The 25,042-nt window shown below is 56.5% G+C and overlaps 1 protein-coding gene across 9 annotated transcripts in view; it reads left to right on the top strand.

Annotated features, from left to right (window-relative positions):
• ASAP2 (ArfGAP with SH3 domain, ankyrin repeat and PH domain 2) overlaps positions 1-25,042 on the top strand; it is a 160,563-nt gene that overhangs the window by 132,754 nt on the left and 2,767 nt on the right. For 3 of the 9 annotated variants that reach the window (XM_036872732.1, XM_036872729.1, XM_036872728.1), the window contains 12 exons: positions 2,818-2,912; positions 8,093-8,282; positions 9,935-10,020; positions 11,916-12,031; positions 13,037-13,104; positions 14,281-14,394; positions 16,604-16,856; positions 19,142-19,276; positions 20,752-20,920; positions 22,488-22,537; positions 23,012-23,103; positions 23,550-23,672. In XM_036872732.1, coding sequence (XP_036728627.1) covers positions 2,818-2,912; positions 8,093-8,282; positions 9,935-10,020; positions 11,916-12,031; positions 13,037-13,104; positions 14,281-14,394; positions 16,604-16,856; positions 19,142-19,276; positions 20,752-20,920; positions 22,488-22,537; positions 23,012-23,103; positions 23,550-23,672 — 1,491 coding nt within the window. The remainder of the gene's footprint in view (positions 1-2,817; positions 2,913-8,092; positions 8,283-9,934; positions 10,021-11,915; positions 12,032-13,036; positions 13,105-14,280; positions 14,395-16,603; positions 16,857-19,141; positions 19,277-20,751; positions 20,921-22,487; positions 22,538-23,011; positions 23,104-23,549; positions 23,673-25,042) is intronic. The other 6 variants (XM_036872736.1, XM_036872735.1, XM_036872734.1 and 3 more) reach the window with 4 other exon arrangements.

Here is a 25,042-nt window from a genome sequence, read left to right as displayed (position 1 = left end):
AAAGATGTGCCATGCGCTCCAAGCCTTCCAGCCTCCTGGGACCTGAGGGGGCCCAGTAGCTAACACCCCATCTCCCTACATGAATTTGGGACCGCTTGAGAGAGCAAAGGTCTGATTTATGGTTGAAAACAGCAGAATCGGCTGACCTGGTTCACGCGTGTGGTGGCAGCCGAGCCCCAGGCGCGGTCTCGGGGCCCAGGCGCGGGCAGAGCGGCACACCCACCGATGCTGCCTCCTGTGGGTGCCCGTTCTTCTGAGCCCCTCGGGCAGGGAAGTCGTTTCTCTCACTGTCCGCTTCCTTCCTCCGGGTGCCTAAAGACAGAGGAAGACAGAATGTCACAGGAACTGGTGACCCTCCACCTGGAAACATGAAAACAGGGCGCAGGAGGTTCCCCATCCTCACCCCAAACCCTGGAAACAATTTCTAGAGAAAACCTATGGCCTCTTTCTGGCTCAGGGGGCCCCTCAAGGGTTGGTGCTGCAGGTCTCCAGGAATGTGTGACTCCTGGTCCCCATCCTCAGGGCGCCTTGTGCAGTGAGGGAGACGCACACAGGGTTTCGTGCAGATTCGGGGTGTGGGATAGCGGGTGTCTAGACCAGGTCCCTGCTCTGCTGCCGGCCCCTTGCCGTCTCCATAGCACTCAGTCCAGCCCGCATCACGGGGCCCTTCTTTTTCTTTTTCGTTCACTTCTGTCTCGTTAGACCGAGCCCCTTGGAGCAGGCCCGTGTGCCGTGCCCGGAGCCCAGCCTGCCCGAGGGCTCCGTGTGTGTCCTGGGGCTCGCTTCCCTGAGGACGCGGCACCTGAACACCCCAGGGCCCCCCGTCAGCCTCGGTGCGGCCCCACGAGCCGGGGATGGGGCTCTGGGAGTGGAGGGCGTGTGTGTCCGGGCTGTTTAACCAGCCCTCCTGCTGCCTAGGCTCCTGCCCGCGCGGCCTGCTGGACCGCACATTTTCTTGACATGACCCTGCAGCCTCCATCTGCAAGTGCTTTGCTTTTGTTGATGGTTCCAGAGGGTTCTCTGCAGGCTGAACTATTCGCTGGAGCCTGGTGAAGCTGTGAGGCGGCATATTTCTCCGCGTTGGACAAGTGTGACGCTCGGCCATGGTGGCTCCCCGGACCAGCTGTCCCCTAGTAAGCCAGCCAAGCCCAAGCAGAAGGGGAGCAGCTTTCGGATTCCGGGGAATCCTCCTCCTCGCGCCCCCTGCCATCTGCTTGCAGACCGGGAGGCTCCCAGGGGCGGGTGCTGTGGCTTGTCCTGTCACTGCCCTGCAGATAACTCGGTTTGGGTGCGGGATGGTGTCCACGTTGCACTGAACGGTGGGGCCTTAGCGTGGGCCTGGCTCTAAACCGGGGCCCCGACGCCGAGGTTCAGCCTGGATCTGGCACCAGGCGCCCCCGAAATCGTCGGGGCATTGGCTGCATGGTACGCCGGGCCCCCTGCTCCGCACCACCCTGACGGGCAGCCCCGTCTCCAGGAAAGTGCAGTGAGGCAGCCTGGGGCTTTGCCACGTGACGTCTCCTTGAGGCCCCGGGGCCAGGGCTGAGGACCGAGGACCCAAGGCAGGGCTGCTGAGAGCCTGGGGCTCGGGGCATCCAGAAGCTCTGTTCACTTGTCAAGGACAGGGAAGAATTAGGAAGGCTCCCCACCCGATTATCAGGCTGACTGCGTGTTTCCCTTGTCCTTCGGCCTTCCTCAAGAGCCCCTCTTACTTGCCACCAGGAAGTTCGGCCCTACCTGAGCCAGGTCCCTTTGGCTGTTGCTCCAGCCAGCCCCCCTGGAGCGAGAAGAGGCCACTGGGGCTCAGCCTTTCCTCGCAGAGAGTCCCCCTCGGCCTGTGTCCACATGACTCACCGAGGGCGAAGCACCAGAAGTGTCGCTGCTCCCACGGCATCGTTTTCAACGTGGAAATGAAAATGTCTGTTCTCTCCAAAGCACTGGGCCCGGTGCTTCCTTTCGGTTTCTTTGTTTCGTTAGAGATTGAAGAGTCCGATCTCGGTCAGGTGCTGAGCTGGGTGCTGGGGGTGGGATGAAATCTGTGCTCTTAATGATCCTAGTCACTCCAGATCCGCACATCCGTTCAGGAGCGTGCCAGGGCGGCCTGGCGTTTATCTCGTACCTGCTGCATGCAGCACAGTGCCTGTATCAGTGAGCACTGGTGAAAACCTGCTCATTTCTGACAAGTCAGAAGGTTGATCGGCAAGTAAGGACCTTACCCTGGAACAGATACACTTTTAGTGCTCTAGTTTATTGAATGCTGTTACAGAAATTATCCCATTTTATCATTATTACAACCTGGCAAGGTAGGTAGGTAGGTATCTCCATTTTATTATTAAAAACTTGAAGCTCGGGTAAACTGCCTTGCCTGTGGTCACAAAGCCAGGAAATAGGACCGCAATTTGAACCCGAATCTTGGCTTCCTGGCCCAGCGCCCTCCCTGCTGTATGAGCCACCCCCTTGCTGGTGTAAGTAAAGGCTGTCAGATCTGTTTCAGCTGGAGCACAGGTTCTTTTTTGGGGGGTGGGGGGAAAGGATAGAAACTGGAGCTGGGCTGAGTTACTGCTTCTCCCTGTCCGTGGAGGCATTCTATCTAGGGGACGTTTTATGAGAACACTCCTCTGTAAGAGACATGCTGTTTCTTATCTCTAGTTTTATGGGTACCTTTGGGGTTTGGGTTTTGTCCAGCTTCATTAAAGGCAAACCACTTTATTGCTGTTTCTTAGTGACCATTAAATAAATCATCAGCTGTGTGAGTCGTGTGTAGCAGTGGAAGGTATTAATAATTGAGTACCCTGAAATAGACTTTTGTTTTTGCAGCTTGCCAAGAATATTGGGAATGCAGGCTTCAATGAGGTTATGGAGTGTTGCCTTCCAGCTGAGGACTCAATCAAACCCAACCCGAGCAGTGACATGTAAGTATGAGGCTAGCTGCTCTCGCTTTCTGGGCAAAGGTTGGCCTTGTCCCCGGGCACCCCCCCGCCCAAGGCAGGGGAATAAACAAGCTTGGGTGCATCGATTTTTGCTTCTTTAGGGAAGAAATCAGCCTATATTGTTTATAAAGTCACTTTAACCTTTTTGGATGTCCAGGTAGAAATTTGGTCTGGCAGCTTTTCTTAGGAGCCAGAGGAAAGCGGATTTGCCAGGGGGCAGGGGCTGGGGTGGGGGGAGTCCTGAGTGGCGCCCTCTGCTGGTGGTGTGTGGGCACCACCTCGCTTCTGCCTCAGGGCAGGGGAGTCAGTCGCTCTCCCACCTGCCTTCTCTCAGTGTGAATTCTGAGCCGCGGGGAGGGTCGGTTGTCCTGGATACATGATTATGTCTCGTTCTCTTTCCCAGTGCAAATGTCGAGGGTGTTGCTTCCTTCAAAAAGCTTTTCTTTGTTTCTGTTTTACTGTGGGCACAGAACCTGATCAAAGAAGCTTTCGTGCCTCATCACGCGTCCCGCTGGCCCGCTGAGGCAGAGCTGACCACGAGGGTACTTCTGCCAGTCTAATCAAATAAATCATAAATCACCCAGATCACACTGGTCCTTGAGAGGGAGGCGGACGGGAGACCAGTGAGCTGGTCAAGGCAGTGCCCGGCCTGCCCCGTTAGACTGCAGCCCTGCTCGGGGCCTGTCTGCTGCAGGAGGGCAGAATGGTTTGCCCGCTGTAGTGCCATGCAGGTGAGGCAGACGGGGCGGGAGGGAGCAGGCCAGTCCAGAGGAACAGCATTTGAGTGGCGAGCCTGGGTCAGAAGGTTTGGGCAGGGGAGGCAAAGTGAGAAATAGGTGATGAGGGAGAGGAGAAAATTCATTCACCAGGACAGCCTTTCCCTGGGAACAGCCTGAGATAGAAGTGCCGGCAGGGCTCCCCCTGGGCTCGGGCGAGGACGGGGAAGAGCAGCGGCTGGGAGAGCGTGGCAGACATGTGTGGTTCCCGGCCCTTTGCAGAAACATTTTGTAGGGGGCCGGTCTCTGGAAGCCGAGGTCACGGGATCTGTGTTCCTCTGCGCTTGGGTGAGGCGACTTAATACGGTGAGGGAGCTTAGACAAACTACAGGGAGCAGCAGGTACCGTGTGCGTTCCGCAGCCTCCCAGGTGTCTGCGTCTGAGGTGAGCGTGCGTTGGTGCTGGGTGAGAGTCAGTTCACGTTCGGGCCCTGGAGCACATGTCAGTGATGAAGCGTTTCCTTGAGACTGGACGAGGTGCGATGTTAGATTCCAGGCACAGGGCTCATAAAGTGATCGTCCTCCCTTGATGAGGATCCGAGTTCCAAATCTGTATCCTTACCCAGACCTGGAGAGGCAGCACGGAACACAGCAAGCTGCATCCTTCCCGATCGCGGGACCTGGGCAGGTTCATCAACCTCTCTGAGCCCTTTTCCTCTAAGAGAAACATAGGTACAGCCGTCCCCACCTCGCAGAGTCGCTGGGACGTGCGAAGGGGGTGAGGCGGTCACGCCTCTTGTACTGGGTTGGTGTCGGCAGCCCTGCTTGCTCACCGTGGGCGTGGGCAGTGGGGCAGCACACGTGCCGGGCGCCCTGAAAAGTTAGGGTCCTCTCGGGGCAGGTGGCAGTTGGAGAGTCACCCCAAGGAGAGCTGACTCTTCCTGGGATACGAGAAGATCTGTTCAGGACAGAAAACATCATGGCCCACTGCGGCACTTTACTTACTGTCTAACGGACACCTGCTCTCGCGGTGAAGGGACTGGTCTCCCGAAATGCTGTAATACTGATCAACTTTGGACAAAGTATATGGTAACTAATTTCTTCCAAGTACCAGGGGCACTTTATAAAAGCAAATAATTTGTTTACTGTGGGACAAGATGATTCTAAAAAAATGAATACCGTCTGCTTGCGACTCTTGGATATAAACTTTCCATCTGCATTGAGGCCCCTCCCCGCCCCCCAGCCTTGGCACAAATGAAAAGGACGTTTACTCCTCCCCCTCTTGTTTTTCCAAAATGAGAGCAGTTGACCAATGTGATGGCAAAATGCCACCTACTTTGATATCTCCTCAGCTGAAATCAGTCACTGGGCTCCTGGGCTCCTGGGCTCCTGTGCTCCTGTGCTCCTGTAGCATTTAGTTCTGTTTTAAAGCAGTTCATCCCACTTTACATTGTACTGAGGTATTTACACATATTTTTCTAATAAATTGCATCTCACTCGTTTTTGTATTTTCCACCACAATATGTTGCTTGTGGTGGGAAATGCATATATAATGAATCAACGAGTCAGAGGTGAAGTCCTAGCTCTGTGGCTACTTAAATAAGCTAATATTTTACTTCCAGATTAAAGTAAATCTGGCTTTATCTCAGAGCAACACACCATCTGCAGATAAATTTGTTGAAAGGGAAGCCAAAGACCGTCTCGTGGCCTGTGACTCCTCAGGTGGATTTGGGGGGTGTTGAGAGATACACGTAGGCGGGCGGGGGGGGCAGCCAGGTTTGTGTCTGCTTCCAGAGGCCAGAACTGTTTCTCTCCTGTGATTTAGGGCTCTCGTGCACGCCCTGTCCTTCGGGAGTATGAGAAGCCCCTCTCTCTGAACACGAATGCCAAATGCATTCTTATATTAAGTTCATTGCCTTTTCTCCAAAAGCCTTAGCCTTTCCCAAAAAAAGAGGGGGTGGGGGAATCGCTCCGGCAGAGTGAACTCCCTCCACGAAACCATGGGGCGTGGTGTCACCCAGAACAGACCTGTACCTGAGCTTGTGGAGGGACGACCTTCAGGGGACAGGACCAAGAGCCCTGGACAAGTGGATAATACATTTAAAAAGTAAAGCGTCCAGTTTATCTCTAGCCCCTTTCTGACTGTCCCACAGTGATTACTGGAGCCGCCTAAACCATGACACACGTCCAGCCCCGCTGCCCATCAGAAGGGACCCATAGAGTTTCATCAGACAGGTTGTCAGTTGTCAGCCCCAGACGGGAACCAAGCAGCAGCCTGAGCGTCACACCGGCTGGGAGCCCCTGGAAGGAGAGCGCAGCCCAGCAAAGCAGGGCAGCCCCCAGAGCTCTCTGGCTGCTGGAGGGGGTGGGCTCACATTCACAGCACTGTCGTGAGGGTCAGATGGACAGCACATCTCGGTGCGACCTGGAAGCCCGCAGCAGCTGTCCACGTGTGGGGTGATGCGTGAAGTCCACCAGCACGGCTCACGCGAGGCTGCGTTTATAAACACCCAGGCGGTGGGTTTACCGGGTGAGGCAGTCGGAGTGGTATTTGCCACCCTGGAAGCCTGGAGTTGACCTGCCCGCTCCCGAAGCCTGGTGGGTTGACGTGGGGGGCTGGGCCCCTGACGGTAGTAGAAGCAGGTGTGGTGGGTGCAGCCCTGGTGGCAGGGTGGGAGTGAGCGGTGCCCCAGCCGAGAAGAGCTGGTGGGTCCCACCTGCCCGGGCCACCACCAGCCCCTCTTCATTCTGTGCTGCCACAGTAATTGCATCCGAAACCCTGGGCTAAAGGCCTCAGTGCACCATCTCATCTAATCCTGCAAAGCCCTGCAAGCAGCTGTGCTCATGATACGGAGGTTGAGTAGCCAGCCCAAAGTCACCGGGGGGGCAGGGGGGGGTGGGGGGGGGAGCCGGGCTGAGATCCGGCCCTGTGACCGAGAGCCAGGCCCGAGTGACTGTGCGCTCTCAGAGCTGACCACCAGCCTCGGGGGTGGGGGGGGGGACCCAGGCCCTTTCTTCTAGTTCAGCCTCCCCTGCCTGGCCTTGTGAAATTCCAGTGTACCTCGCACTTTCCAGAAAGGGGACAAAAGAAGCAGGAGGCTCAGTCCTGTCATGTCATTCTTCCTATATTCCTGGTAGCTCTATTGGCTGAAGTTAGGTTTTTGTATTTGGAATTTGGTTTTCCCTGACATTCTTTTTTTTTTAAGAGCTTTGTTGAAATGTAACTCACATACCATACAATTCACCCATTTAATGTACAATTTACTGGCTTTCAGTATATTCACAGCTGTGCATCCATCACCACGAGCAATTTTCGAACATTTTTGTCACCCCAGGACGAACCCCCATACCTGTTAGCCATCCCCGACTCTGTCCTCTCACTCCTCCCAGCCCTGGGCAACTGCTTACCTGTCTACAGATTTGCCTGTTCTGGGCATTTCAGTAAATGGGATCACACAATGTGTGGTCTTTAGTGTTTGGCTTCTTTCATGTAACTTAACGTTTTCAGGCTTCATCCACATCATGGGCTGTGTCAGTGCTTCCTTCCTTTTGTGGCTGAATCGTATTCCATTGTATGGACACCACATTGTGTTTACCTGTTCATCAGCTGATGGACACTGGGTCGTTTCTTGGAACTTCTGACTTGATTGTCACTTGAAGTAATTAGTGTTTACTGTCCCTCAAAAATTGTGTCTACATTTTTTATTGTTGCTGCTGCTGTTTGTTAAAGTCCTTGGAGCAAAATGCTGAGTCCTCTGGATCAAGAGCTGCTGTTTTCCTTGCTCTCTGTCTTTCAAGTTCATTGGTACTTTCCGAGGCCCTAAGGACCTGCCGTGAGCGCAGCAAACGTGTCAGCTCATGCACTTCTCACAGGCCGTGTGCATTTGACAGATAATAAGACTTGAGGCCACATACTTGCCCAGGGTCGCACGTCAGTCTGTGGTGGGGCAGGATTTGAGCCCGGGTTTCTTTGGCTTCCCTGGAGTTGCTGCCACTCTGAGCTCCTTTGAGAGGCGGGGTCTGCACACACAAGGCCGCGTGAAGACCAGGAAATAGACCACGAAGATGGACAGTCCGTTTGGTTCATCAGGTGTGGGGTGAGCCTGTCTTCCAGGCACGGTGCCCGCAAACAGGAAGACAGGCTTCCCATGAGGGCTGCCAGCCCCGCGACCCGGCCGCTTAGCCCTTAGACCCGGGCCTTGATGCCACTTGTCTTGGCAGCTGGAGGGTTTCCGGCCTCTTGAAAGCGCCTGGAGGCTGAGTGAACGCAGGTGCCGAGGGAGAGCCACACGGCGCCCGCTTCCTGCTTCGTGTCTTTCTGCCTGTGCTGCTTATTACGGGGAGGGGGGGACGGGATTGTTTTTTAAGTAGTTATAGATGAATGGATGTTGGATCTGTTTGAATAGAGGCCCTTAATCATTTACGAGGCAATTATGTTTGATTTCAGGAATGCAAGAAAGGACTACATTACTGCCAAGTACATTGAGAGGAAGTACGCAAGGAAAAGACACGCGGATAATGCGGCAAAACTTCACAGCCTTTGTGAGGCCGTCAAAACAAGAGACATTTTTGGATTACTCCAAGCATACGCTGATGGTGTGGATCTTACAGAAAAAATCCCACTGGCCAATGGACATGTAAGAAAAGACCTGTAAAAACAGAAAAGAAAGGGTGAGAGGGCGGGGAGTGGCAAGGCAGTGTCATCAGAAATGCTGACAAAGTCGTGTGACTCTGAAAGAAGAGGCAGTGGGTCCTGGGGTAGGAAATCAGTGGTTGATTCTTAAACCGAAACTGTAATGGCAGCTCTGGAAAGACGGTCCATCCCTGGGGGAAGGAGCACCTTCTCAGAGGCCTAAGCGCCTCCTTCTGTCTTCCGAGAGCCGCACTAGCGCCTCAGCCAAGCCTCGGCTGCAGCTCCCGAGGCCACACCGGGAAGGAGAGCTTGGACCAGGCCTGGTGCACCGCTGTCCAGCCTGCTCCCCTTGCCCTCCTCCCTGGGGGAACTGGGCCAATAGGGTGGGGTCTCACCGTCGGGATCCGGCTGCAGGAAACCACCAGTGTTACGGCCAGTGTGTCCTAATTCTCTTCCACGGGTGTGTTCTTGGACGCACACTCACAGCTCCCTTGACCCTCCTTACCCTCGTGGACGCACACAGCCCCCTGGACCCTCCTTACCCTCGTGGACACACACTCACAGCCCCCTGGGCCCTCCTTACCCTCGTGGACGCACACTCACAGCCCCCTGGGCCCTCCTTACCCTCGTGGACACACACTCACAGCCCCCTGGGCCCTCCTTACCCTCGTGGACACACACTCACAGCCCCCTGGGCCCTCCTTACCCTCGTGGACGCACACTCACAGCCCCCTGGACCCTCCTTACCCTCATGGACGCACACTCACAGCCCCCTGGGCCCTCCTTACCCTCGTGGACGCACACTCACAGCCCCCTGGGCCCTCCTTACCCTCAGAATAAAGGCGCACGGGACTGGGCCACCCTTAGCAGCTGAGCACGTTGTACGGAGCCGTGATGTTCAGTGTTCGAGAGTAAGATGGGGAACTGCAGCCTGGGTGCCCAGGGCCGCGCGTGCTCAGCTCAGAGCTGCGCTGCAGCCGAGGAGGAGGGGGTGGCGGGGCCGGCTGAGCTGGCGGGGCCGGGGGTGTGTTGTCTCCCTCTGCCCCACCCTCCCCGCTACCTGGATCTTCCCGTGGCCTCCAGCCCCCTCCCACCCCCCTCCCTGAAGCAGCCTTCGTCGCGATTCTTCCCTCCCACCGGCCAGAACTTACTTCAGAAGAGGCAGGGGTGGCCATGTGCCATGTAGCAGGAACTGAAGGCGGTCCGGGTATTAGCATTGATGGCGTTATCTGTAAGCACAGAATGAAAAACTGTAACCCGGCATTTAAGGGATACGTTTATATTTACCCAGGGAGCAGCTATAAGAGCCCGGGGAACCCTCCTGGAGTCTGAACGGAGACCCCCCTCTTACAGGCAACACCTCATGTTGAGATGCAGGGATGAGGGCAGAAAGATCGAGAGGACTTTGCCGTGAAACCCCTGAATTCCTCATTATTTCCTGTGGAGTAAGGAGGAATAGGACCAGTCTCTAAACTGCAGGTTCCCAGGGGCAGAGTTTGCCATGGAGATGAAAGGGGCCCTTGGTATCTTAGAGGTAACGTTTTTCAAAGGAAAGATTTAGAGGCTTTTGGAAGAGAAATACACAATTTTTCTCATGTGGGACACAGAATTGAATGCTCCCCTTGGAATTCTGGAATGTTTCTGCTTGGTCTTCAGGAGCCGGATGAAACTGCCCTCCACCTTGCCGTCAGATCCGTGGACCGGACCTCTCTTCACATTGTAGACTTTTTAGTTCAGAACAGGTAGGTGTTCTAAAATCAGGGAAGGTGTTTGATTTCGTTCCTTGGTGTTTCTGAGAATGGAGCCAGGGGTTGCCCCATTGCTTCAGTTGTGTGGCCAAGATGCTGGAATTTCCCCGGGTCTGAATAGGAACCATGGGCCAGGGGCAGTGCTGCCAGGTGTGGGGTGTTCCGATGCAATCCTAATAAAGCCCCCTCCTGGGGTCTGCGAGGTCCCGCCTCTAGTGTCTGGGACTCAGGGAGACGCCCCGTCGATAGGCCTGCTGAATTCCGAGCTCCGGGAAAGCAGCCTCTGTCTGTGGCCCCCACGACCACCCCTTTGCTTGTCCCGTGAGGTGCGGGTCCCACGAGGTCTAGGCGGGGCACCCTGAGCAGGGGGAGAGGGAAGCAGGAAGCAGAGATCCTCCTCCAGCCGCTGGCCGAGCTGAGGTTGTAAACCGCAACATGGGGTTGTGGGCGTTTTGCGTGGTTGGAAAAGGTGTTATTTTTAATTAGAAGTTGACTTTAGAGAGGACATGCACAGACGGTTTCCCTGGCCCCAGTAGTCCCATTTGGTACGTTCTGCCTCGCTTGGTGCGGGGCCTGCCTGGCAGCCGAAGGCCAGTGGTGAAGCCCTGTCAAGGAACATCCTGACTGCCTGATCCTGGCTTGGGTGGGTGGGTGCTGGAGGGGGCGGTGCTGGTTAAAAGCCACAGGAATTGGCTTCAGATGGAATAGAAGATTCCAAAGTGCAGAAACAAGGGGAGATTTTGCATTTTGTGTCTTCTGCCATTCCCGGCTGTCTTCAGAAGAAGAAATGGCCAGAGGTAGAGGAGCGTGGGAGGCAGCTCCTTCCCCAGGAGCCGGGAGTTCTCTGGATGCCTGGGGGAAGCTGCTCGGACCGCCCTGTCCTCTGATGGAGCCTGAATGCTGTCCGAGTGCCAGCAGCGTGGCAGGGGCCAGCTCCGTGAGCAGCTGAGCGGTGCCTTCCCCCTCAGTGCACGTTCTCAGGGGCAGGAGAAGGGGAATCCTGGCTTCTTTTCTTCCAGAATGGGAGGAGGACAGCAGGAGTAGAGGGGAGATCAGAAGCGCAGCTCCTTTTTTACACTGAAAACGTAGCTGCTTTAAAAAAGAAAGGGAGGGCGGGAGGGAGGAGTAAGTGTAGCTGGTTTCCCCCTGATGGGAGCTGCGGGCATCACCTCCTGGTGGTCACGCTTCTGTTCCCGCATGTCTGTCCGGGGCAGAGCCCGCTGTCCAGCTCCGAACAGGCCCAGGGCCACCTCCACCAGAGGGCTGAGTGGCTTGTCCTGGGATCTCCTGGTTTTGTTTTGTGTTGGAAGAATCTCTGTGGTCTCCTCGCGGTTCCCCCGTAGCCTGTTTCCAGGGCAGCTCAGAGGAGCCTGGGGACTCCGAACTTTGGAAGAGCGGCTTTTCCCCTTCCTGGCAAGAGCGTTGTTAGTAAGATGAGAAAAGCTCACCCTGTCCTTCTGTGTGGGACAGACTGGGCAAGTCACGCAGGCTTCCTAAGGCCCAGACGGGCACTGCCAGTGAAGCGGGAGGGATGCCAGGTTCACCTGCCCGTGCCCCCGCTCAGGTGCGCAAAGGTGCCTTGCTCCCTGTCTGGTGGCTCTGCCATTGTTGTTTATTCCCCGATGGCCTTAAGCCAAGGCCTCCTCCTGCCCACAGGCAGGGCTGGTGCTGTGGGCCCCCACCCTGGAGGAGGCCTGAGGGAAAGCCTGCCCTCCGTGAACCTGAGCTCCGGCTGCCTCTCCCGGGGAAGGAAAGCAGCCACGCCCATCGTTCGCATGTTGTCTGTGGCCGCTTTCAAGCCCCCTGGCAGAGCTGAAGTCCCTGCCGGGCAGCCCCAGTCCTCTGGCCTGTGACTCACTGTTCCCTTTCTCTGTTCCCGTCCCTGCCAGTGGGAACCTGGACAAACAGACGGGCAAGGGCAGCACGGCCCTGCACTACTGCTGCCTGACCGACAGCGCCGAGTGCCTCAAGCTGCTGCTGCGGGGCAAGGCCTCCATCGGCATCGGTGAGCCTCCCCCCACCGCCCCATGCAGTTCCTGGCGCGGGGCTCTGGGCAGAGCTGGGGAGTCGGTCCCGCCCTGCAAGGCTGCTGTGGCCGCGTGCTCATCAGCAGTTTCCCTCTGCTGTCTTGTAGGCTTGCCGCCAAGTGCAGGCATTTTCTGAGAGGCAGAGGATGGCCCTGCAGCTGTCGCTGGTACCCAGGTGACCTGACCAGGTTTGGGCGTCTCGCCCTCCTGTTCATGACCCCCACCTGGGGTCATGCCGGGCCCCTCACTGGCTCTGGGGGGGCACGTTTACTGGTGAGCGTCACTGTTCACTGCCCCTCCGTTCACTGGCACCAGGCCTCCTCCACGAGGGACCCGCGTCTGCTTGGCCTTCACCGCTCCCTCCCCTGTGGGACCCTGACCTGTAGCCGGCCAGGCACAGTCTAGGCCGAGGGTGTCCGGCTGTGACGGTGTGCTGAGGTGGAGCTTTTGAAGAACTGTTAAACAGAGAGCCAAGAGCAGGAAGAAGGCACGTGCCTGCTTGCGAGCCAAGCTGGCTTTTTTTCTTTTTTAATTAATCATCAAATCTCATTGACTGAGGCTCATTTAGAAGAAAATACACAATTCCAAATCTTCAGACTGCTTGAAAGGAGGTGTAAAGTCTTCTACAGTCAGATGCCTGGAACTAGATTAGCAGTGCTTTTGGTTGGAGAATTACCATGAACTGCTTTATTCAACGACTTAAACCTTGGATATTTATTTACATTAGTTGGCTACTTCAGTGGTTTTATCTTCATTAGATTAGCTCAAACCTCGTCTTATAAAACCTTACCGACTGCACACTGCTGCAGTTCTGTACGATTTCAGGACAGTTCAGCACCGACTGGGGCAAACTAGCTGGATTTCATTAGTCGTGCTCGGTTCCGTTTGGTGCTGCTTCACTGGGTCTCTTTTTAATTGCCTCTCCGTGTCAGACCTCTGCTTGCTTTTGCCGTAACACGTCTGTTCGTCCCCCCGCCTCTTAGCTAACGAGTCAGGAGAGACGCCGCTGGACATCGCCAAGCGCCTCAGGCACGAGCGCTGTGAGGAGCTGGTGAGTGTCCCGCCCGCCGGCCTGGACAAGGTGCGGTTGGGGGCGCTGCTCCCTGGGGAGGGCTCTCGCGGAGCCTGCGGGAGGGTCCTGAGCAGATCCCAGTGGCCTAGGGGGGACGGCTCGGAGAAAGTGTCCTGGGGCCCCTTAGAGAGGAGGTGACCATCCCCCTCCTGGTGACACTCGGAACACAAGCCAGTCTGTGCTGGTGGGACATGTTGACGGCAGTCCTGGCTTTGTCTGGGGTGAGTGGCGCCGAGGCCCCTCTGAGTCAGACAGGCCGGGTTTACAGGGGGCTCCATCGCTGCGACTTGGGAAGGTCGTGCCAGCTCTCTCTGCTGTTGCCTTGTGTGTGAAGGGGGGTGCCAGGCATACCAGTTCGCAGGTTTTTGGGGGAATCGTTGTTGAACTCTGCAGAGCAGTGGGCACAGAGTAAGTACTCAGTCCATGGCACATTAACAGTCGGTGCTGCAGAGCTGTAGGACTGCTAACAGGTGTTATCCTCAGCACTTCATGTCCAGTAACTCGTTTAATCTTGATAATTACCGTAAAGCATTAATTAATAGGTACCTACTGTTACCCCATTTTACAGATGAGGAGACAGGTACGGAAGGGTTAAGTAACTCGCCCAAGACCACATGGCTACTGTCTGGCTTTGGAGAAAAGTCAGACCGTAATGTGCTAAGGCACCCATTTATCTAATGGATTAACTTCTCCCCTGTGCACCTAGAATGGAACCAGCTATCAACCTTCCTGGAGAGAATTGAGAAGCTGGTCATTCATGTCATTTTCCGCAGGGCTTCATTCTCTCGTGCTGGTCAGGAAAAGCGGGGTTAACTGTTAGTGGACACGTTTCTTCTCCTCAGATTGAGATGCTCCCATGTGCAGTTGTGGGTACCTGCAGGCTGACGGTCACCCTTTAGATCTCAAACACCCCTTGGCTGCGTGCTGCAACTTTGCAGCTTACAAAGCACTAAATGGGAGTTGTCGGGTTTGAGCTTCAAGGTTATCTGGGATTAGGGAGTGGGGGCTTGACCTGAGACGCAGCGAATTGGATAAGCCAGCCTCACGCTGGGGCACAGGCTCCCTGCCCGCTACCTCTTGGCCATCTTGGTGGACACCCACTTTACAAGGCCGAGTATACGAGCAGCGTCACCGACAGTGCTTTGTTGTTCTCAGCTGACCCAGGCCTTATCTGGGAGGTTTAATTCTCACGTTCATGTCGAGTATGAATGGCGACTGCTCCATGAAGACCTGGATGAGAGCGATGACGACGTGGATGAGAAGCTGCAGGTCTGTGCCAGCCTGTGAAACGCTAAGTGCTATGAACAGCGTCCTTCAGAGCGCTGTGGGTCCTGGCCTATAATTAGGGTAGAGAGCTGTTTGTAGAAAAGGAAATACAGTTTACTTTTTGCTTCCAGTGATCTCGGTAGGTTTGTGGTTTTACCCTTCCCATAACTGCCTCCTGTCTCCCAGCTCCTACAGACGTGACTGTAAACGAACGATAATTATGTAATCAGAGGCAGCTTCTCACCTTCTGATATGAAGGAAAGATACGGAGAGCCTTGGATTCTAGGGGATTTTAGAGGGAGCTCTCTCACTGTGGATAATGTGATGAAGAGTCAGGTTCCCTCAGGAGCAGTGATCGTATTCACCTAGTTGATCTTTAAAACCTTCACTGAAATCACTGACCCTTAGAGATCATTGGGTCCAACTCATTCCTTTATTAGATGGGGTCATTCAGGCCTCAAGAGAGGGGATGTCTTGGCCACAGTGAAGCCAGTATTTGGAGACCAACCTGGGGCTCTTGCCTCCTGGTCCAGCCTCTCCTCATGATGCTCTGTCTTGAGCACTTGAGGGCACCCCTGGAAGGTTGCCACCTTCACACGAGGCTCAGAGTCAGACCCAGGAAGACTGACTCCAAAGCCCATATGCCTAGCTGCTGTGAAATTAGTGGGAAAGCGGGGTAATGTTTTAATTTTTACTGTAGGATTTTAATGTCCTGATGTGTATTGATGTCTGATTATTTATATATGGTATTTCCGAAACCTATTGGACTCTCCCGGTTTATGGAGCAGTTAATATCCGTACTTATGGTTTCTTGGAATAAGAAATTTCTGAGTTAGCTGTAAAACAGTATCAAAGTGAGGGGAGCTGGCTATTTCACACTTAGATTTGCCTTTAAAAGGGGAGAAGGTTTGAAACACCTGCCCTGGAGCGAGTGCCTCTTGGTCAGGCACATGTCACATTCCCGGGGTCGTGCAGGCAGTGACTCGGCAGGTGCCGTGGACCCAGTGAAAGCCCGGCAGTGGCGCTGACACTCGTCCCCACCCCTTCAGCAGAGAGCGGCGGGTGTGGAGGTTCACACAGCCATGGGCTTTGTTGGAATTTAAACTGTGCATGAAGAGCCACTGGCCATTGAGCTCCTCGTACTGGAGCTGGGCGTGAGCCGTTGGTTGGCCAGAGCCTTGACCGGGCGGGTGGTCCCGTGAAGGGAGGAGGGGGTGACTGCCAATACTGATACCTGCTAAGCTCCGGGCACTGTGCTGGCAGTTAAAGTTAGACCCACTAGGGAATTCCCTGGCGGTCCAGTGGTTAGGACTCCGCACTCACTGCCAAGGGCCCAGGTTCAATCCGTGGTCAGGGAACTGAGATCCCGCATGCCGTGTGGCGAGACCAAAAAATAAAAATAAAAAAATAAAGTTAGACCCACTTATCAGATGAGAAGTAGGATCGGGAAGGTTAATTTGCTCAAGATCACAGCTATTATAACGAAGCTGACTTTGAAATATGAGTTCCATCTAATTTACTCAAGTCCGTGGTTCCATGCACATGACTTCCAGGTGGAGCAGGGGTCAGCAGACTCATAAAGGGCCAGATAATAGATGTGTTAGGCTTTGTTGCAACTCCTCAGCTCTGCCAGGGTGGCTTGACAGCAGCCATAGACAATATGCAGACGATGGGCGTGGCTGCTTTCTAATAAAACTTTATAAAAACAGGTGGTGGCCCCATGGGCCGTGATTTGCCGACCCCTGAGTTAGAGGACTCTTAAGAGTTCCAGTTCCCACAGGAAGAAGATGTTGATCTCCCCCGAATTAGCCGTGTAGCTGTTGGGGATCAGCTGTGGCTCTGCGTGCCTAGGGCAGCTGCACTGTTCTGCCGTCAGAGAAGGATGTGTATGGAGGGGACATGCAGTGAAATACAGAGTTGGCTGAGATAACTCTGGATGGTAAAGATGAAATAGCTTATATTTTAAATTCTTCCCAGAATGAAGAATTAATTGTAAGTTTTTGTAAATCATGGCTTTTTTTCATGGGTGTGTTTCCGTTAAGGGACCTGACGAGAGTGAGTTTTAGGTTTTGCGGCTGTCATGTAACAGTAAAAGTGCACCGTGCCCAGGTATTAGACTGGTGTACCTGAGGCTGTACCCAGTACGTCAGTCGCTGCGACCAGGAGGTCAGCACGTCTGTATCTCACACACCTCTGCCCACTACCCCCACAGCCCAGCCCCAGTCGGCGAGAAGACCGGCCCGTCAGCTTCTACCAGCTGGGCTCCGGCCAGCTGCAGCCCAACGCCGCGTCTCTGGCCAGAGACGCCGCCAGCCTGGCCAAGGACAAGCAGAGGGGCTTCGTGCCCAGCATCTTGCAGAACGAGACGTACGGGGCCATCCTGAGTGGCAGCCCACCGCCCACCCAGCCTGCGGCCCCCAGCACCGCCAGTGCTCCCCCACTGCCCCCGCGGAACGTTGCCAAAGGTACTGAGCTGTTGGTAGCCCCCGGACACACGAGCGGTGTCGTTGGGATTTTGCTTTGGGGAAGCTGTAGTTGCTTTGCCCCCCGGCTAGCTAACGTGTGGGCCAGCTTCAGGACATGTTTTTTCATTTGGGGTCCTTTGTTTTGTACTTATGTTGTTTGCTTCCTAAAAGAACTCCGTCATTCTCGGGATGGTGGTAGAGTGTCTTGACTTCATTCTCGTTCTGGGCAGGGGTGTGGCACGTGTGACTCGAGGGATGCAGGGGCGCCACCAGGGTAGGCCTGAGGTGGAGGGGTCAGCACCTGCTGCTGGTCCCTGGATGTTTCCCTGCAGACCTTCTTCCCGGTCCTTTTCTCTTTGCGGTCCGCCCCTCACTACCCCTCCCTTTGCCTTCATCCTTTCCCTTTTTATCTTTCTCCTACCTGTACTCGGCCAGCTTGTGGCATCCGATTATTTCCTATCTCTGTGATCCCCATGAAATGAAGGATAAAGAGATGCTAATTTGGGAAACGGTGCTCAGCCTAACTGTAAAAATACAAAACAGTCCCCGAGGGTCCTACCAGCGCCTTAAGTGCCAAAGCTTCCTGTGCTAACCTCAGTCGCTCTGTCACAGCACAGTGAGTTTGACTCAACAGGTGCTGTTTTTTGTTTTTATAAAAATGGAAACTTAAGCCCCCCCAGGTTTAGTAATTTTCCCAGCACTGAAGGCCCGCTGGCCATGATGCTCCCTGAAGGCAGGTCCCGCAAGTAGCCAGGCCAGATCTGGGCTGGGGCCTCCAGAGGGCTTCCCAGGGGACGGGGGGCAGGAGCCTCCATAGGGCATGACGTCTGGGCCCACGGCTGCTGTAGGCCAATGGTGGTCCCAAAAGTAAGTCCCAAATTGCATTTGTGCGGGAGCTGCTCTCCGGCAGGGGCGTGTAGGCGCGTGACGGTGGTGCTGCGAGCCCTGGGAGGGAGGGGTGCCCACGTCTGCCGTCCTGTGGGGTCTGTGCTCACGGTGTGGGGTGGCTGTGCCCACCGCCGCCCCCCCGCTGTCCTGAGTGTATTGCAGAGCCCGTTCCTCCAGGGCACCCAGGCCTGACCGGGAGGTCCCTCAGCTAGGAAGGAGGAGGTCACGTCCCCCAGCTGCGAGGGGCCCGGGCGGGCGGGGGCCGCTGCGGTGGCTGGGACCTTGTGGGTGCGTCTCGTTGCCTCCCCCCCAGATCCCGGTGCCTGTGTTCATCTCCACCCCATTAGTGACTTTTACTGACTGTGTGTGTCATGTTAGGAAAGATTTTATTTTGCTCTGTTGGGTCATATAAGAAGAATAGAAAGCTGTTCACCTCTATCTCTTGCTTTCTTAAAATCTTAGGATGAGAAAGTTTGGGGTTTTTTCCCCCCATTTCTTTCTGCCACTCCCACCGTTAGCTCCGTCTCTTCCTTTGGTGACGGAGATCGCCCTTCATCCCTGCCAGTCCCCCAAAGGGTATCTTTGTTCTCCGTCTGTTCCACCCTCGATCCACGAGGAGTCACCACCCAACAAGTAGGACGGGACTGATGTCTCGGGCCCAGCATCGAGGAGGACGTTGTCCACGGCAGACGTGCAAAGGCGCCCGCTGGCCCCGGCTGGGCCCTGTGCGGTGCGGCCTGCTTTCATCTCCAGGCCCAGCCTCAGGCACGGTCGTGCCTGTGCCGCGCGAGCAGGTGCAGCTCCGTGAGGAGGAGCTCTGTGGGCGGAGGAAGGGTGTGACCAGGGCGGTGCCATCTCCCTGGTGTGTCACCTGAGCCGACTTTCGGCCAGAAATAAGTTTGCCCTTCACCAGATGTCTTTGGTTTGCACCCTCCTCTCCACGTGCTCTGTCTGAGGACGGGTGCCCCCCGTGCGAGGCGGTGACCCCACAGGGAGGACCGAGATGGGTAGAGACAAGCAGACGTCCTGTCCCCGAGCGCAGTGCTGAGGAGGGTCACTGTGGTCACCATTTCCCTCTTCAAACAGTGTTTAAATATGAGAAATAAAGTAGGTAAGATTGAGAAGACCAACCGGGAATTCTCCCCGGAGCATCGTTGGTTCGGTGTGTGTTGGTATCTGCCTTCCAGATACCAGAAACAAGAATCTTTTTTTAAATCAACGTCCTGTTTGTGGCCTTAGTGCTCTTCTAGAAGGGTCATGTGTACCATTTTATAGGGGAGAGGATCAATAATGCAGTGTTCTGTTTCTGTTTTTGTTCTGTGCTCGTGCGTGTGCGTGCGTGCGTGTGCATGCCTGCGTGTGCACGTGCGTGTGTGTGCACGTGCGTGTGTGTGCAGTTCAGCCAGCCTCCTCCGCTAACGCCCTGTGGAAGACAAACTCTGTAAGTGTGGACAGTGTAAGCCGGCAGCGATCTTCGTCAGATCCGCCAGCTGTCCATCCACCGCTGCCCCCTCTCCGCGTGACATCTACCAGTACGTTTTTTTCCTTTTTCCTTTCTCGCTGTTGGGCTTTGTGCAGCTGGATGGCTGGGGGGTCTCTCGGCTGCCGGCCGCCCGGCGCTGCCTGGGGGCCTGTGGCTCTTCCGTGGCCCCAGCCCTGCGGCCGCTGCCCCCCAGCGGCAGACTCCTGTCTGTCTCACACCGCACGGGGCCCTTCACTCTCCTGCTCTGTCTCCCGAGCACTTCAGCAGCATTTCTGTCTCTCACACATTGGCCTCGGGGCTGCCTTTGGCCGTTGGGTGGTTCTCGATGCTGGGGTGTGTTCCTGTGGATTATAATCTGGTCTGTGCTCTGCCCTTCAGTGTCACATGTCCGTGGGAGTCTCAGCACCCGGGGGGGTGGGGCGAGGCCTGGACGCTGTAGGAGGGTGGGGCTCCGGCATCGCAGGGTCGGGGGGGTGCTTTGAGGGCGCTGAGGGTTTCCCTGGTCCCCTGGTTTCCTTACCTCGAGTTAAGGGGGGAGAAGCCCAGCCCTGGCTGCAGTCGGTGTGGTACGCGCACTGCAGGCGGAGCAGGCACGGGGTCTTCCGGACGCTGGGGCGGGGGGCACCCAGCTCCGGCACACCCAAGTCAGATGGCACGGGGCCGGGTCCTGGGGGGCACCCAGCGGGTCTCAGAAGCCCACTTTCACACTCGCAGTCTGGCGTCCCCGGGGCTGTAGATCTGCATGCTAGAGTCTGCCTTTTGACTTTCCCTTTAAAGCAGAAAAAGGAGAGAAGAATGACAAAAGGAAAGAAGGATTAAACCGATCCCTCCCTGGTCGGCCGGCTCCCCGCGCCGCTGTCCTGGGAGAGGGGAGCTGCCGGCTCCTTGGGTGTCAGCGTCCAGGCCCGGGGCAGGTCGCCGGCTCCGCAGCGACCGCGGGACGCGAACGCTGGACGTTGGGGCGGGGGGGGGGTGGAGGCTGCTGTTGGTCGGGGAAATAGGGGGAGGCGTGGGCTCAAGGCCCGGCTCCCTGCCTCACCGGCCGTGCGCTTGGGGAAAGCACCGGCCTCCTCACCTGTGAAGCGTAGAGAGTGGCACAACTCGTCCCGCCGCCCTCGGACCGGGAGCCTTTCCAGCTAGTCCTTCGCAGCCTTCCCGCAGACTGACCGGCCGCGGCCGGCGGCATGGGGGGCGCCCCGGGGCAGGACCGCGCCAGACCCAGGCCGGGCCTCCTGCTGCCGCTTCTCCAGGTCCCCGTGGAGGGCGGAAACCCACAGGGGGCTGGCTTGCCACGGGGGCTTCTAGCTGAGAAAATACTCCCAGGCTCATCGAGGCAGTTTAGTCCCAACTTGAGGCTCGGAAAGACTCCCCGCCAAAACGGTTTTCTGAAAATCGTCCATGAAAGTAGGTTTTTTCCTTATGAGGTAGGGGAGGGAAAAAGGAAGCCCGTATCGGAAGAGCCTCGGCTGGGAGGGGCGCCTGAAGTGTGACCCTCCGCGTTTCTCTCCTTTCCTCTCCCCGCAGACCCCCTGGCTCCCACGCCGCCCCCTCCGGTAGCAAAAACGCCCAGCGTGCTGGAGGCCTTGAGCCAGCAGAGCAAGCCGGCGCAGCCCGGGCTCCCGCCCGGCAAAGCCCCGCCGCCGCTGCCGCCGCAGCTGCCCAGCCGCCTGCCCCAGAAGAGGCCTGCTCCCGGGTAACCGCCGCTCTTCCGCGTCCCCCTCGGGCCGGGCCAGGTCGGCCATCCTTGCTTCCCAGGGGCACCAGCCCCGTAACTTCACCTGCTGAGATTTCTCTGAACGTTTGAAACTTTCCACGTTTCCACTACTGTGACCCCTAAGGTCAAGTGTTACATAACTAAGTGGTTATGCTTCAGGTGTCTAAAAAATAAGAATGTTTAAACTGCAAAAATTTCATACCGATGTACATTTTATATCCACATGGTGAATTTAGTTTTCTGTTCGGTACAGACACCAGGATTTGGGGAGTTAAAGTCCTCAAGACACGAGGCCTCTAGGTCTTATTTGTTGGTCACTCACAGGGTTATCTCGACTACATGGACCCTCTGCAGTGCGGGGCATGTATTTCCTACAAACAAGGACATTCTCCTACATAAACACAATACAACCAGCAAAATCAGGAAATTAAGGTGGATGCTACCTTCCAAAACTCAGACTCCAGGTTTTGCCACGAGTCTAAATACCGTCCTTTACTACAGAGGGATCCAGTTCGTGGCTCTCAGTCTGGATCTTTACGGTGGAAAAATGGTTCCTTTTTAGTGGAAATGATATTTAGAAGCCAAGATCTGGGTGCTTTTAGTGTCTTCTTTGCTGTTGGAGTGTCACTGCACCCAGGCAGGCCCTCTGAGTGGTCAGAACTAGGGACACACACACACGTGTGTGTGGAGAACCGTTCGTCCCTTGCTTGTCCCCGTCCGCCTCTTCTGCCCTCCATCCCCTCCCATCACATGTCAAGCCCCAGTTGTGGGCCTGGCTCTGCGCAGAGAACTGGAATAGGGCTCCTCTCTCGGCTCATCAGACATTCTTGTCACTTGTCCTTACTTGGAGAGTTGACAGAACTGGTGTCACACCTTTTGCAGGTGGAAGTGCCCACTCACAGAAACGCATTTATCCAGGCCCACCCGGCAAGCCTGAGTTAACAGACCGCTGTCTGCCAGCCCTGGGAGCCGGCTCTCTTACCTGCGTGTCCCTTCCTGTGGTGCTGGGACGTGCCGGGCCCGGGGCTTATGGGGCAGGGGGTGCTGAGCCATGTCAGTCACGGCGGTTATAGGCAGCAGGGGTCACAGAGTACAGAGGCATGGATAACGCAGGCCAGTGGTGCTTGGGCAGGTCCTGGCAGAGCCACCAGGGCCCTGGGGTTGATACTGCCCCACCCTGACATAGGAAGAGACCCAGGCCACGCGGGGAGGGGATGGGGCACATCACGGCTAGAGCTGGTTGGTGGTGCCCAGTTTCCAGCCCAGACCCGGGGCATTGGCAGCGGGCTCACACGGGACAGGAGAGCTTCAGGAGGAGCCTGGTTTGGGAATCGGGAACCTTCGATCTAGCACTGCCCTCTGGACCTCTCATTCTTACTTATTCCCAAAAAAAAAAAAAAAAAGAGGTAGTTGGATGGCAGTTGATAAAATCAGCTCAACCATTTTCAACTTGAACACGGGTCCTTTAGAAAAGGGAGTGAGGCGGAGCGGTAGCATGCCTTGCAGGCCTCGGGCACCAGTGAATCTATTTTCCCCTTCTCTGTAGGCCTGACAAGTCAAGCCCACTGATCAACAAAGGCCAGCCAAGAGGACCTGGTAATTATTCCATGTGAAACTGGGTTACTTTCTGCTGGGTCTGGGGGTCAAAGTGGAGGGTGTTTCCAGCTGTGGTGAACCCCTGGGTCAGGCCTGCTGTCCCGCCCTGGCAGCCACCCTGCCCTCGCAGAACCTCCGGCGCCCCTGCTCCTGGGGCTGCTCTGTCCCACGCCCCGCATTCCTGTCCCCCTCTGCCGATGGGGACGGGGGTGGGGGGAGCCCTGGCTGGGTCTGGAAGTCAGTGGAGGAGGTTGTGGCGTCTGCCTCACTCTGTGACACCTGCAGGCCGGCACACTCTAGGGAGGTTGCATGGAAGTCACAGGGTTCGTTGGCCTTTAGGGGACTTTCCCTCAACAGTTAGGAAATCTCAGGCAAGGTGCCTTGTGGCTATGACAGACGGCATTTATGTCGTTTCTATCTCGTGGTGTTGACTAAGGGGGCGTATTGTGAAGTCCATTCATTTTGGCCCTAAAGCAGTGGATCTCTCTGGGACAGAAGCTGTGGGTCCTCTGTCCAACGCCGTGGTCACGCAGCCCCCGGCGCCCATGCCCAGGAAGTCACAGGCGGTAAGCGGACGAGCCCCTTCCTTTCTGCCTCTTTGCCCTGGCCAGGAGCGGGTGGGTTATCGTCCAAGGGCTCAGAGGAAACTCTCCCTCTCCCACTGGTTGGGGTGGGGGAGGCTTCTTCCTGGGTACCTGGTCCTTCGGATCGGAGCAGGATGCAACCCAGAGCCCACAGCCAGTGGGCTGGGCCCTTCGCGGCTCCAGGACAGGCCCCCATGTGCCCACCAGGCACCGGGCCGCCTCGCTCCCTGCTCTCTTCCCTCGGCTGGCCTCCTCCTGGAAGCCCCCCTGCCCCGAGCCACACTGAGCCGCCCCATCTTGACACCCATGGGCTCCCAGGCCTGCGGGCGGCCCTCGGGACCAGTTGGAAGCAAAGTGGCCCAGTTCTGTGCCCTGGAGCAGACGCTTCCCCGCACACTGAGCTCCGAGCCCTCTTCTCCTCGACGCAGACCAAGCTGAAGCCCAAGCGGGTCAAAGCCCTGTACAACTGTGTGGCCGACAACCCCGACGAGCTGACGTTCTCCGAGGGGGACGTGATCATCGTGGACGGGGAGGAGGACCAGGAGTGGTGGGTGAGTCGGGGCCCGGCAGGTCTGTTCCCGGGGGAGGCCCGCTCTGCCCCTGACGAGCCTCCGCTGCCCTTTCCGTGGACCCACTTCTGAGTGGGGTCCTCCCTCGTCAGGGCGGACAGGCCACGTGGGCTGCGGTTCGCAGAGCGCACCTGCGGGTTTGAGGTGAGGCCCTGGCTTTCTCGGTGGTGCCTCCTGCCCGGCGTTGCCGCTTTGGCGGAGTGGGCGCCGAGGGAGAGCTGACCCGGAGGGCAGAGTCGCTGGGTGTCGGGCTGGTCCTGAAACCACCTGCGGCATCCGGGTGGGAGCTGGAATGGGATGAGCGTGGCGCTTCCCCTGATGACCCTGAGTGTCCAGCCCTGGCCAAGGTCAGGCTGGGTGACCTTGGGCAAGGTGGTTGTGTTGCTAAGCCGCAGCCGCCTCGTCTGAGAAGGGGCGGTGACATGGCACTGCTGCAGCGACGGCACGGCGGCCCCCGGGGAGAGGTGGCTGTCGTAAACTGGACAGTCGCGTAAACAGCTCCCGCACGCCTGGCAGCGTCTGCCGCCTGGGGGCTGCTAACGGCCCAGCTCTGGGGCTTGAGCCCGGATATCAGATGGGTCGCGGTTACCATCAGGGCGTAGCCAGGACTCCCGGAGACAGCTCCGCTCTGTCAAGGGCGAGGGGTGTCGGTCAGAGTCCCTGGCCAGGCGCCCTCCTGGGCGAGCTGTGTGCTCTCTCTCCAGGGCCTGTGAGAACCAGCTCGGGGCCTGGCACTGCCTCTGGCATGGCTGGCTCGGGGGTCTCCTTGTGGCCTCTCCCCTCGAGGGGTTCAAGTGCCTGTGGGTCCAGGGCTCCCTCCTCCATCAGCCTTGCTCCACGCAGCGCAGTCGATGCCACGGGTGGCAGAGGGGGCGGCAGCTGCCGGTGCCCCTCGGTGCCCGTCCAGGGCTCTGCCCGCCCGCTGCCCGCCTGGCCCTGAGACCTGAGGCAGGTCTGGCCTTCACACTTGTGTACAGCCCACCACAAGGATGGGGCTCCAGCCTGACACCAGGCTTAGGCATCTGGAAAACACCTGTTCATTTCAAAAACTGTGGCAAAATCAGAAAGCTATAAAGAGTAAATGCTGCCTGTAATCTCAGGGTATCCCCCCTCACACACACAAGTAATTTAAATTTTGGTGATTTTGTTTTAGATGTTTATTTAACTACTTAATTTACATCGTTGAGATCAGACTTGAGGTATAATTTTTGTAATTTTCCCAGAGCAAAAGTAAATGGACTTACTGGAGTCTTAAATGCTTTGACTGCATTTAAATAGGGCCGACTCACATTTGCCACTTTCTGTGACTTGGCAGCGCACAGACTTCTGACATTCAGTTTCTTCATCCGTTT

Source organism: Balaenoptera musculus, chromosome 13 (assembly GCF_009873245.2).
Source record: "Balaenoptera musculus isolate JJ_BM4_2016_0621 chromosome 13, mBalMus1.pri.v3, whole genome shotgun sequence".
NCBI classification, from domain to species: domain Eukaryota; kingdom Metazoa; phylum Chordata; class Mammalia; order Artiodactyla; family Balaenopteridae; genus Balaenoptera; species Balaenoptera musculus.
Note: the sequence above shows the minus strand (reverse complement) of the source record. Positions and strands in the feature narration are given on the sequence as shown.